The 13,364-nt window shown below is 43.4% G+C and overlaps 1 protein-coding gene across 1 annotated transcript in view; it reads right to left on the bottom strand.

The window, feature by feature from the left end:
- fscn2 (fascin actin-bundling protein 2, retinal) overlaps positions 1–13,158 on the bottom strand; it is a 28,370-nt gene extending 15,212 nt beyond the window's left edge. The window contains exon 1 of the mRNA XM_003217042.4: positions 12,018–13,158. Coding sequence (XP_003217090.1) covers positions 12,018–12,837 — 820 coding nt within the window. The 5' untranslated portion in view covers positions 12,838–13,158. The remainder of the gene's footprint in view (positions 1–12,017) is intronic.
- Positions 13,159–13,364: the final 206 nt, after the last annotated feature.

Raw genomic sequence — 13,364 nt, 5'->3', positions numbered from 1 at the left:
GGGACACCTGCTCGGACCCCTGGCCTTTGACCTGTGGGGTCCCGCAAGGGTCTATTTTATCCCCCATGCTTTTTAACATCTACATGAAACCGCTGGGAGAGGTCATCCGGAGTTTTGGAGGGTGTTGCCATCTCTACGCAGATGACACACAAATCCACTACCCGTTCCCACCTGACTCCAAGGAAGCCCCTCGGGTGCTGAACCAGTGCCTGGCCGCTGTGGCGGACTGGATGAGGAGGAACAAGCTGAGGATCAATCCTGACAAGACAGAGGTCCTCGAGGTCAGTCGCAAGTCGGATCGGGGTATTGGGTGGCAACCTGTGCTGGACGGGGTTGCACTCCCCCTGAAATCACAGGTCCGCAGTTTGGGGATCCTCCTGGATTCAGCGCTGACGCTTGAAGCACAGGTGTCGGCGGTGGCCGGGAGGGCTTTTGCACAACTCAAACTTGTGCGCCAACTGCGACCATACCTCGTGAAGTCTGACTTGACCACGGTGGTGCATGCATTAGTTACCTCTAGACTGGACTACTGTAATGCGCTCTACGTGGGGCTTCCCTTGAAGACGGCCCGGAAGTTACAGCTGGTCCAACGTTCGGCCGCCAGACTAATAACGGGGGCGAGTTACAGGGAGAGATCTACTCCCCTGTTTAAGGAGCTCCACTGGCTGCCGTTCATCTTCCGGTCCCAATTCAAGGTGCAGACCATCATTTATAAAGCCCTAAACGGTTTGGGACCCGCCTACCTTCGTGACCGTATCTCCTATCATAAACCTGCCCGACCTCTCCGATCATCAGGGGAGGCCCTCCTGTCGCCACTACCTATATCTCAGGCTCGCCTTGTAGGAACAAGGGAGAGGGCCTTCTCTGCGGTGGCCCCTCGCTTGTGGAACTCGCTGCCCATTGAAATCAGGCAAGCCCCCACCCTTTTAGCCTTCAGGAAAGATTTAAAAACATGGCTCTTCCGGTGTGCTTTCGGAGAGTAAATGTTCTATGCTACTCCCCCCCGATATTTATCCTCTAGACTGGTTCACTATCTGATGTCCCGTCCCTCGAGGTTTTATTCTGATCCCTTTCTCACCCAGAGTTTTAATTTTTAATCTAGTTTTTAAATGTAGTATTCATGCGGCCCGCTCGTGTTATATTGCTGTTTTGATCTTATGTTGTACTGTTTATTTTATGTAATGTATTATTTAATTGTATTATGTTATGGTTTATTGTATTGTCTTGGGCATGGCCCCATGTAAGCCGCCCCGAGTCCCTGTTGGGGAGATGGTGGCGGGGTATAAATAAAGTTTTATTATTATTATTATTATAAGCTTCCCTTGGATGCTTCAAAGTTAAAGCAAAATCTCACAAGGCATGATTGTAGGTTTCCTACATGTTGCATCATTTCATCTGTGTAATATATACAAATGGACATAAGACAAATTCAGCAACAGTAGGACACTTCAGGAACAGACGGGTGTGTAACCATGTATGTGTGAATGCGTATTCACATGCATGCATATTTATCATGTCTCCCATTTTCATTGTAAAAGGCTGGCTAGTGTGTGGATATTTAGTCCTTTCCCTACCCAGGAGGCAATTTTGCTTGCATGGGATTGGAGCAACAGCAGCTTTTCATCATAAACGGGGGAAGCAATCAGAGCCCTAATTGCCAGAAGTATGTTGTACGAACAGCTTGTCCAAGATTTCTTTTGTTCTTTTATAAAATCTAAGACTCAGTTTATCCCAGGCAAGCAACAGGATCATGTCTATTCAACACAGCATACACTGGGCATTTTGTGTGCACAAAACGGCCCTCAGGCATCACGCTGGTGATGTTTTGTATGTTTTCAGTAGCAAGCAACTAGAATATTATGGGACTCCTTTTTTTGAGGGGTGCCCATCTCATCGTCCTTAATTTTTTGCAATGTACAAAAAATTAAACTGCTGAGCTGCTGAACTTGTCAACCGAAAGGTAAGTGGTTTGTATCCGGGAAGTAGAGTGAGCTTCCGCTGTTAGCCCAGCTTCTGCCAACCTAGCAGTTCGAAAACATGCAAATGTGAGTAGATCAATAGGTACCGCTCCGGTGGGAAGGTAATGACACTCCATGCAGTCATGCAGGCCACATGACATTAGAGGTGTTTACAGACAACACAGGTTCTTTGGCTTAGAAATGGAGATGAGCACCAACCCCCGAGTTGGCCATGACTTAATGTCAGGGGAAAACCTTTACCTTTACCTTTCTCTACTCTTGGAAAAGCTGCTGATTTGTGAAACTTATTTTAGTTTTCTCTGAGTGGTAAAGTGTTTACATATCTAACACATTCTGGTATGATCTCCTGCTGTTTTAGTGTTAGACTGTCAAGTATTTGAATCAGGAGTGACCTGCAGACAGTAGGTGACATACAGGGCCAAAAGGTGCAATCCTCCCTCTCCCCTGTGCATAGTAGAGAGACACTAGTACTATAACCACTAATAATGCTTGCCACATCTTGCCTAGGATGAGTCTGGGTTTGCTGTGGCAACCAAATGTGCAAATGGTCCCATTCTCTCCTACCATCCCACTGGCACCAGTCCCAGTTTAAAATCTCATCTCTTGCAAATGCTTCCCCCTTTCATCCCCCACACTCCAGTCCCGTATTAAAATCTTGCCTCTTGCAAACACTCTCATCCCCTCCTTCCATCCCCCTCACTCCTTCCAGTCTCAGCTTAGAAGTGATTACTTTTTAAATTACTAAATTTAATTTTAATTAAAATGTTTTAATTAAAAAATCAAAAGAGATCTGCCACCTACAATATCTCCTGATGCCTGAATACAGTCCCTAGCTGTACCACAGTTCTCTATTTCTGATTTAGATGGTGTAGCTCTGTTGTTAGCTACCTTGAGCTTTTTGGAAGAAAGGGATGATAAAAAAACCTTTGAGGCTAGGAATCCTCCAGTTTACTAAAAATGCTCCTGGCATGTACCTGTTCTACAAAATTATGCCAATTTTATATCAGTCTAACTGCCATGGCAGAAGTATAGGAATTATAGTCAGGAGAGTTAACTCTAGTGGATTTCTCTGAGTCTCCAACAGATAATTCCAAGTATCATACCAAGTAACAAATCCAAGGATTCCGTAGGATAAAGCCAATGGTATTATCTGTTATAACTATCCAATGTAGATGCACACTGTGTCAAATCAACCTATTTTAAATGCATGGCTTTCTAAAGCCACATGGAAAATTCCTCAAGCTCACCTGAGATTTAATCAGCTCTAAAGTGACCAGTACATAATTTTTATATGATTCAGATCTTCCATGAGCTTAATTGTTTGAGCTGTACAATGGGCTCCACAACAGATCGTGCTCCCTTTTGTTATTTTATTAACAAATAGCAAATGAAGACTGGAAGCTCCCTTAGAATTTACTGCCTGAAGCAGTTACTTCACATAGTTCGGTTATGGTATGGCTGGCTAGGTTTATCTGAAAAGTTTCCTTTATTTTTCAGCTGCTCCCATATACCTGGGTCTTAGCAGGTAAGCTAAATTTCCTAAATATATCTGAGTGCATCCTTCCTTTAGACAAGCTCGTTTAATTGGATTGTTCCGTTGCATATAATCAGAAAAGACCACACACATTGCGGAGGTGGATTCAATTGAATCCATACAGCTGGCAGGTTGCAGTTTAGGAAGGAGCTGGATAATCCTCCAGATGGAGAAGGATGTGACCCTCCCTGCTATCCCTTTGACATTACCCCCACATCAGAGTCTTCAGTAGTTGCCCATCAGACCCCTTCCTTTACCATTGATCTGTGGGCATCCTCTTCCCCCATCGCTCCATTACCAGAAAATCCTGAAACAATTGCTTTAATTGGCCTCATTAATCTGATTGCTGTTGTTTCCATCTGGCTGACACACAAGCCTCCTATTAATAACTCTCCAGTTCCTAAGTGGCTTGAAGCAAGCAAAGAAGTCCTGCCCGGCACTGTCCTCCTGACTGTTGCTCACTGCCAACAAAAGAAAGCTCTTGCCAATGTGTTGGTATTTCTGGTATCCCACAACCCCAGTAGGTCAGAATGAGAGGTCTAGCAAGGACATGAGGGAGGACTGAGGTGAGGATTCATATGTGCTGGGCCAGCTGAGCTTTTTTTGTGTGTCAGGAGCAACTTGAAAAACTGCAAGTTGCTTCTGGTGTGAGAATTGGCTGTCTGCAAGGACTCTGTCCAAGGGGTGCCCAGATGTTTGATGCGTTACCATCCTGTGGAAGACTTCTCTCATGTCCCCCCATGGTGAGCTAGAGCTGACAGATAGGAGCTCACCCCACTCCCCAAATTTGAACCGCCGACCTTTTGGTCAGCAGTCCTGCTGGCACAAGGGTCTAACCCACTGCACCACTGGTGACTCCAGTGCCAGTGCGAATGAGATGGTGCGACTTGGATAAGATGATAATGACCCAAGCAGAAGAGCAGGACTTCCTAACATCTCTGCAGCACTGAGAACTTTCTTTTTCCTGCTTGCTTGCTAGCTAAATTTCACCAGCATAAAATAGACTACTGTTGAACTTTAAAAAAGTGACAAATAGGCAGCAACTAGGTGGATGGTAGGACGTTTTACACCACAAATTAAATACTTGTGTAATAAAAATAATGCAAAGTACCTATTTTAGTTATTTTCAGGAAACAATCTAAAAGGTTAAGCTGCAAAGGGCCTGTTTCAGTTATTTTTTGGGAAACAAGAATCTAAAAAAGTAAGTTGATGTACTTTAAAAAAAAATCTGTAATGGTAGCTAATTATTTTTGGCCTAAGTACTATAATGTTAACAAGGGCTCTTACATTTAAAAAGTAAGCATTTTGGAGTCAAAGCTTCTCAGATAGTATGGCGGTTGTTGTGATACACAGTAGATTTGTAATTATTGTATTCTCTTCATTTGGAAAAAAATGCCTTTCTGTATACACACAATCCAGGTTATGTGTGCTATTTCTCATGAAGAAAAAACAGTCTGCTTAGAGCAGGGGTCCCCAAACATTTTAAACAGGGGGCCAGTTCACGATCCTTCGGACCGTTGGAGGGCCGGACTATAGTTGGCCACCGAGCAATAATAATAATAAATAACAACAACAACAACAACAACAACAGCAATAAAGAGGGTTGGAAGAGACCCCTTGGGCCATTTAGTCCAACCCCCTTCTGCCTTTATGCACTGAAAGCACAAGCACAGCACCCCTGACAGATGGCCACCCAGCCTCAATATTATTATTATTAATAATAATAATAATAATAATAATAATAATAATAATAATACAGGGTTTTGGAACACAATACTCCTGACCTCACAATTGTGTTAAAAAACAAAGTATGGATTGTCGATGTTTCAATCCTAGGTGACAGAAGGATTGAGGAGAAACAACTGTAAAAGCTGACACGTATGAGGATTTAAAGATTGAATTACAAAGACTCTGGCACAAGCCAGTCAAGGTGGTCCCAGTGGTGATCGGCACACTGGGTGCAGTGCCTAAAGACATTGGCCTGCACTTAAACACAATCGGCACTAACAAAATTACCATCTGCCAGCTACAGAAGGCCACCTTACTGGGATCTGCACTTGTTATTCGCCGATACATCACACAGTCCTAGACACTTGGGAAGTGTCCGACGTATGATCCAATACAACCAGCAGAGTGTCTGCTGTGGACTCATCTTGTTGTGTTTCTAATAATAATAATAATAATAATAATAATAATAATAATAATAATAATAGCTTTAAGAGAAAAAGAGACCCTTGGGTCATTTAGTCCAACCCCCTTCTGCCCTTGTGCCGTGGGGGCCGGATAAATGGCTTCGATGGGCCGCATCCGGCCCCCGGGCCTTAGTTTGGGGACCCCTGGCTTAGAGGAACCCCAAGTTTTTCAGAATTATAAAATAAAAAAACTCAAACCTTTAAAAACTCATAAAGGACCCATAAAGGATTTTTTTTTCATGTCAGGAGCGACCTGAGAAACTGCAAAGTACTTCTGGTGTGAGAGCATTGGCTGTCTGCAAGGACGTTGTCCAGGGGACACCTGGATGTTTGATGTTTTTACCATCCTTGTAGGAGACTTCTCTCATGTCCCTGCATGGGGAGCTGGAGCTGATAGAGGGAAGCTCATCCACGCTTGGATTCGAACCAGCAACCTTCAGGTCAGTAACTCAACCTTCAAGTCATCAGTCCTGCTGGCACAAGGATTTAACCCACTGTGCCACTAAGGGCTCCATAAAGGATTTAACATGTTCAGTAATAATGGGATGACATACGACCAAGGAGAAAACAACCAGCTGGCAGGGAGAATGGCTGTTATCTGTGACTAATATGTTGAATGCCCTTAAACCAGTACCCACCACCACAACCTGTGACAGTGAACATGGTTGGAGACATGGTGCATTCAAGACAAGCAGGGCACATGGGAAGCTATGGGAAGAACTTTTTTTCACAGAGACGAACAATAGTTGGGCATCCCCACTCTGAGATCTTTATTTTTCGGCTCTTCATAGTAAGCTTCATTCTTTTTCAAATAAGATATCATCATATTAAACTACGATCGGCATACTCTTTGGGAAGAATGGGAATTCCAATCCAAATAATCTGGAGGGGATATCATTGGAGAAGTATCAGAGAATACCCAGATTTAGAGGTGGCACAGGTCGACCCCTCACCAGAACCAATTTGCTAGAACAGTACAATCCCTGTATCCATGTTCGAAGTCTGCCTGTGAATACTTGAAACTATGGATAACAACAAACCCTATATTTTGGCTATACTTGTGCTGGAAGTATACGATAGAATTGCACTGGTGGACATAAAGATTTCCAAAAACACTTTGTGGGGTAGATATTTCTGTGGGTAAGTAAAACCGTGGATATCAAGTCTATGGATAAGGAGTTCATACTGTAATCCCATGGTTTTCTGGTCTTCCCTCTAGCACAGTGGTTCTCAATCTGTGGGTCTCCAGGTGTTTTGGTCTACAACTCCCAGAAATCCCAGCCAGTATACCAGCTGTTAGGATTTCTGGGAGCTGAAGGCCAAAAACATTTGGGGATCCACACATTGAGAACTACTGCTAGCACTTCTCAGGCATTGTCTCAATAATCCTTCCTACCACTTGTAAAATAGCCTAATGGTTTTGTTATTATCCACACATAACAGAAACAAGAGGTGAATTTAGGCCTGAAACAATACTGACTTGCTCAAGGCTGTCCAAGTACATTGCAGGCAATAAATTCATTTTTTTTCCCTAGCCCATGGTCTTGACTTCTACTCCCAGGTCTCTGTGGGTACATCTGGTGTGAGGACCCCTTGCCCTAGGACTCTACTTGACTCTGAACGATTGAGTAAATCTGGAACAGCCCATTTCACTTGTTTTTTTAGCCAAATCTAGGTAGCCTGCCTCTGTCCTGAAAATGTCCTAGAGCCATATAGTGGGCCAGCAGTGTGGCATTTCTAGTTCCACCAGTCACTTACTCAGCTCCTATTTGTTTTGGATGACCAATTCCATCATCTATGTCACTGGCCTGATTAGTTGATGGGAGTGATAATCCCAAAGATTTAGAGGGCATCAGGTCGGGAAAGGCTATGTTAGTGAATCACTAGGTTGGGATTGGGGGGAAGGAAGGTAATTTAACACAACACTTTGCCCAGTTGATACACCACCCAATCAAGCTGTGCTGGAGACCGTAGAGAGGTATTTTGTCTAGTGGGGAAATCCCATTTGCAGGTGGCAATTTACATTTTAAAAAACACTGGTTGGACTCTGTAGAAGATGGAGATTTGAAATAATAAAAGCAATGAGTACTGAGCTGATGACAGCACATTTGATTCTCAGAAACTCTGTTGCAATCATGGAAAAGACATCTACAGATATGCAAACTAAAGAAACATAAACACTCATCTATATTTTGTGCTTTGTAAATCTCCAAGTTTGCCAGAGTCTTATCACACTATGCAAATCTAAGGGCGCAACTACACTGTAGAATAACTGTATTTACTCTGTAGAATTACAGTAATTGAATAGTTTTACATCATTTTAACAGCTATGGCTCAATGCTGTAGAATCCTGGGAGTTGTAACTTGGTGAGACATAAGCACTTTTTAGCAGAGAAGGTTAAATACCTTGTAAAACTACAACTCACATGATTCTAACCCGTTAAGCCATAACAATTAAAGAGGTGTCAAACCACATTAATTCTACAGTGTAGATACCCATCGATCTCTAGAACCATTCCTTTTGATCTCTCTTTGTTTTTCCTCAAGTTTTAATAGCAAAGGGGAACCATTATGCTTCCACAAGTTTTTCTGTGTGTCAGGAGTGACTTGAGAAATTGTAAGTCACTTCTGGTGTGATTCCAACCCGGGGAGACCGTAGATGAGCTCCCTTTGTCAGCTTCAGCTGCCCATGCGGGGACACGAGAGAAGCCTCCCACAAGGATGGTAAAACATCAAAACATCCGGGCATCCCCTGGGCAGTGTCCTTGCAGACGGCCAATTCTCTCACACCAGAAACTTCCACAAGTGAACATATTAAACATATGGACATTATGTGCTGTGGTTTTGGAAAACAAATTAAGGCTTGGTCTCTGGTCATGACATGGTGGGACAAACACGTTGCTTATGTCCCTTATCTTTCTATATTTATATCCATACTGATCCTCCTGAATCTCCTCTAATCTTCCCCATGTATATGTCATATATTGAGGAAAGGCAACCAGAATGAAATACATGAAGTAATTTGTAATAATAATCAAAATAATCCTAATAATCAAAATTTAGTTATGGCAACATAGCCAGCCACTGATAAAACACATCTGTTCTGCTTTTGAACCTTTAATAAAGATTTCATACACAGATAGGGGCAGACAAACCTTTTTTTCCTGGGAGAGAACTAAACATCAGTCCTTTTAAACTGACAGACAGCTGCTGTGAAAAGCAGAGCTACAGGGGCTGCCTTAGATGTTGGCAGTTCTATATGCCTGTGTTATGGATGCAGAAATGAGGCTTTTAGCACAGTTTTCACAGTGGACAGAACAGTAGAAAAGAAATGGGCTGCCATCATCATCCTATGGAGCTTGGACTCTGAAAACAGCATTAAAAAGAATAATGGCTTATATTTAGTTTACTTTTCTCTGGAGGGAAGGAGTGTAAAGACACCAGTTGACCAGGTTCTTTTTTGGTTTGGCTCAAGATTTCTTGTATGACTTTAATATTTTCAGATTGCACTTCAAGTTTTTGCTAGTGCATTCTCCATGTTCTGCAATGGGAAATATAAATCTTCATATATGTAATGGAATTGTGATATGCAAATAGCACTTGTATTGTATTGTTTTTATCATGTTGGAAACCGCCCTGAATCCTCTGAGGAGATAGGGCAGTATATAAAGTTGTTGTTGTTGTTGTTGTTGTTGTTATTATTATTTCCTCTCCACTCTGTTCCATATGGTGCTTTGGGGAAACTAGGAAAACAATCACAGTGAGACAGGACACACATGCTATTGTATAGAAACAAGTCAAATAAGCTATTAAAGGCAAGAGCATTTGTTACCCACCCATTTCATGCAGGCAGCCATTAAATACTAGTGAAAGACTGGTTTCTTTCCCCAATATTCTTCAAATGCTTCTTTATACAGGAGGGTTTGTGATTCTAAACAATGTTGGACATTGAGATGGGGCTGCATTCCATTCTACTTCTGTGCTTTTGAAACAGCACCCCAATACAATAGAACTAGGAAGCAACTAGTTATAAATAAATAGTTATTTGGAATTAGTTCATTTCCCCAAAAACAAACTGCATTGTATTATGACTATAACATAAAGGGGGAAAACAACTCTTTTCATGCTGTAATTGCTATAACTTTTTTACTTCAGTATTTGTCAGAAACACAGACAGACCCCCTACAGAACGATCACGTGGTTCAAATGCTGGCATGCATTGCTGACTTATACTGTGATGTGGATGTTGAGCCTAAGATGAGATGGACAGGAGGAGAGTGTGTTCTGTATGCGAAGTCACAGGTGTATGTAGTTGGGGAAGAATATTGATAACTTTTTAAACATCCACTTACGGTACTTTTGAGAAAGGGAAAGGGAAAAAATTATGTTATAAATGTAACTGTGTGTGACAAGTCACCTTTTAATTGCAGCTAGCTACATTTGAGCTTTTGCACTATATTGGTGGCTGGTTACTTTTTAAAAGCAAAATTTCTGAAGCTGGTGGATAGCTTCCAGATACAGGGCTCCCAGAGCTAGCAAACAAAAGACAGTGGCTGCAATCCAGCTGGTGACTCATGCATGTATAAGCACCCCTATGGCAGCAAATAGGCATTTTTGTCTGATTTGAACATGCCTATTGAGTTCAAAGTTGTGGAAGCGGAGCTATATATATGGAGACATGAGGCACAGGCAGAAACACATGTACCTTTGGGTGTATTATTGCACATTTAGGTGAGCACCAAGTTGTGTGAGGTTGTCATTCAGAACAAGGGTTGCATAGCACATGTAACTTCACATGTGAATATTTATGTATCCATTCCCAAGGTAGGATCTCAGCCACTGCATACCTATCCTATATTTTACTCTTTGTTGATGAGGCTGGGCAGATAATATCTAAATAGGTTGTCATGTTTTGTACTTGCAAATGGAAATGTCTGTGTATCCCTAAAATACTTTCCCAGTATCTTCCTTCTTTTTATTTATTTTTATATATATATATATATATATATATATATATATATATATATATATATCTATCTCTCTCTCTCTCTCTCTCTCTCTCTCTCTCTCTCTCTCTCTCTCTCTATCTCCATATTGGCCAACAATGTCTGGAAAAGGAATGAATTTGATTAATTGGCACAGAGTACAAAATGAACACCACATTGTTGCTTTGCAGTTGTGCAAAAATGACAACTGCAGATGTTCTGTGCTGATGAATACCTCTGGACCCACTGAAAACAAGCTGGGAAAAATGAAAGATAGAAGGTTGCATTGGCTGGTAAAGGCATAGTCTCTGTCTGTCTCTCTCTCTCCCCCTCCCCTTTCCCTCCCTAGATCAGAAGATATTATCTAAGTGCCATTGCTTAATGGCACAGAAGAAAGTTAAATGCAATGAGCAAATCATCTGTCCATGTGCCACCAGGGTGCACTCTTGCAAATCCCATTCATTTTAGCTGGATTTATGCAGAAGAGATTCACAATGAAGTGGGGATGGGAACCAGGAATTCCTTGTTTGCTTGCTTTCTTTATGGGCCAGTCTGTCCTCTGCATATGTAGAAAGAGAAGCCGGTTAGCAAGTGTCTGTTTTGTTAAAGAGCCACCAGGTTTACTCAAATGAAAGGAGAATGGGTTCTGTATCTTTCTGCTTCTCATCCTCAGGGACTGTTGCTGGCTGTCTCTATACCTTAATTTGTAGTATAAGGTGTCTCTGATTCTGAGAAGCTCCTGAGATTATAGCTGACTGTCCTGTGGATGCGAGACCTCTCCACTTTGGCACAAAGCCATAAAGGGTGCAGCAAAGCTATGAAAAGAGAAAGCAGATTTGCTGCTGTTGCCCATCACTACACTTGTCCTTGGCTCTTAGATTCTGAACCCCTCTTCCATCCACAGTATCAATTGTTGCTAATTGCCCACCTGTACAGCAGTCCCTGAAGCAGTAATCTGCTCTGACAGAGAGCTGATATGAGCGAAACAAGAAGCTGCATTGTACACTTCATGAAATAAGCTGCATCCGTCCCTTCCTGACCACCTCTGGAGGTACCCATGAGTATCAGGAAGACAGCTGCAGACAGGATCTCCAAACCAAATGCAAAATTGATTGATTCAGAGAGAGAGAGAGAGAGAGAGAGAGAGAGAGAGAGAGAGAGGAAGGAAATGGATGATGATAATTGCTACCACCTCTTCCCTGCCCCTCCTATATGCACTCAGTCAGCACCTGCCTCTTTCCATTCCAGAAGACAGGCAAACAACTAGACATGTGCATTCTAGTGATTGAGACAGAAGGGCTACCAATGAAGAGCAATATGGATTTACCTTGCCTGATGGAGACATATCTGCCATTGGAGGCCATGAATACTACTTGTGGGTGGCTCTCTTCCAGATCGAAGAGTTCGTCTTTGCCCGGCTTGGAGCTCCTGCCCGATTTTAGAGTGCCAGTAGGTCCCATGGGTGCCAGGTACTTCCCATCACAATCCTTGAAGGCCAGCTTGCCTGCCTTGAATTCCAGGGTGTAGCCTGCACGAGAGTCAGGCTCCTTGACCAGGGTGCCATCATTACGCAGGTAGCGGTTATCACAGGTTCGCAAGCAGTACTTCTTGTTTTGGAAGGTAAGCGTGATGAGGGAGTCCACCCCCCAGGGGATGTTGCTGTCGGTGGAGATCTCATCCTCTTGGGCACTGAGGTGCGCATATCTTCTCCTGCTAACACTCAGAAGATTTGCTTGTGGGTGGATGGCCAAGTGTACAGCCCAGAGCTCCACTTCAGTGATGGATTGGGCAAAGCAGGACAACCGATCTTCAGAGCCACCAAAGAAACGCTTGTACGGTTCTGACTGGAGAGCCCAGCGCCCATCTGACTGAGTGACAATTACAAAACGCCCATCACTTCCTGGCTTCTCGGCCTCGCAGGAGACCTTGCCATCCTTGTCAGCAGATAAGTACCTACCTAGGTGGCTCTTCAAGAAGACCACAGAACTGTCTCCGTCCTGCTCCAGGGTCCATATTTGCTTTCTTTTCAGGCTAAGTGCAGAAGCATTCACCTTATAGCCAAAGCTCTCTGCCGTCAGGTACCGGTTATCAGAATTGATTAAGCCAAACTGGATCTTCAAGACCTGGTGGATCCCATTTGTTGGCATCTTCTGTCTGGAGAGCAAGCAGCCCTAAGAACAGGGGGCAAAGGCTAGGTTTTTTCCCTGTCCTTCCTATGGTACAAAAACGTGTGCGGACATACGCCCAACCTCACAATCGAGCAATCTGGATTACCACAAACGAACCTTACACTTCAGTCAAAGCCACCGTGACGTGCAAGTGCCCCAGTTCCTGGTCTCTCAGCGCCAGCTCTCCCTTCATTTAATCTGCTGCTGTTGCTGCAGCCCATAAAGCCAATCTCATTTGGCTGTCTCTTCCCCCCTGCTGGCAGCACTGCTGCCTCTTGCATGCCTCAGAGTGACCCCTTCCTCCTCCTCCTCCTCCTCCTCCTCCTTGCCTTCTCCAGTGTGGTGGGGGCCAAACACTCAGGAAAAAGGACATGCTTAGGCGGCCCCACAGTCTTGCTTAATTAGCAGAGCTAGGATTACAAAGCTTTCAGTGAGCTGCCGGCCTTCTGTAACCAATAGTGGGGCTTCTGCATAAGCCACAAAGAACGGAGGTTTGACAGGCTACA

This window comes from Anolis carolinensis, chromosome 2, assembly GCF_035594765.1.
Source record: "Anolis carolinensis isolate JA03-04 chromosome 2, rAnoCar3.1.pri, whole genome shotgun sequence".
In the NCBI taxonomy this organism is placed as follows: domain Eukaryota; kingdom Metazoa; phylum Chordata; class Lepidosauria; order Squamata; family Dactyloidae; genus Anolis; species Anolis carolinensis.
The sequence above is the reverse complement of the archived record's forward strand: the minus strand, read 5'-3'. Positions and strand labels throughout refer to the sequence as shown.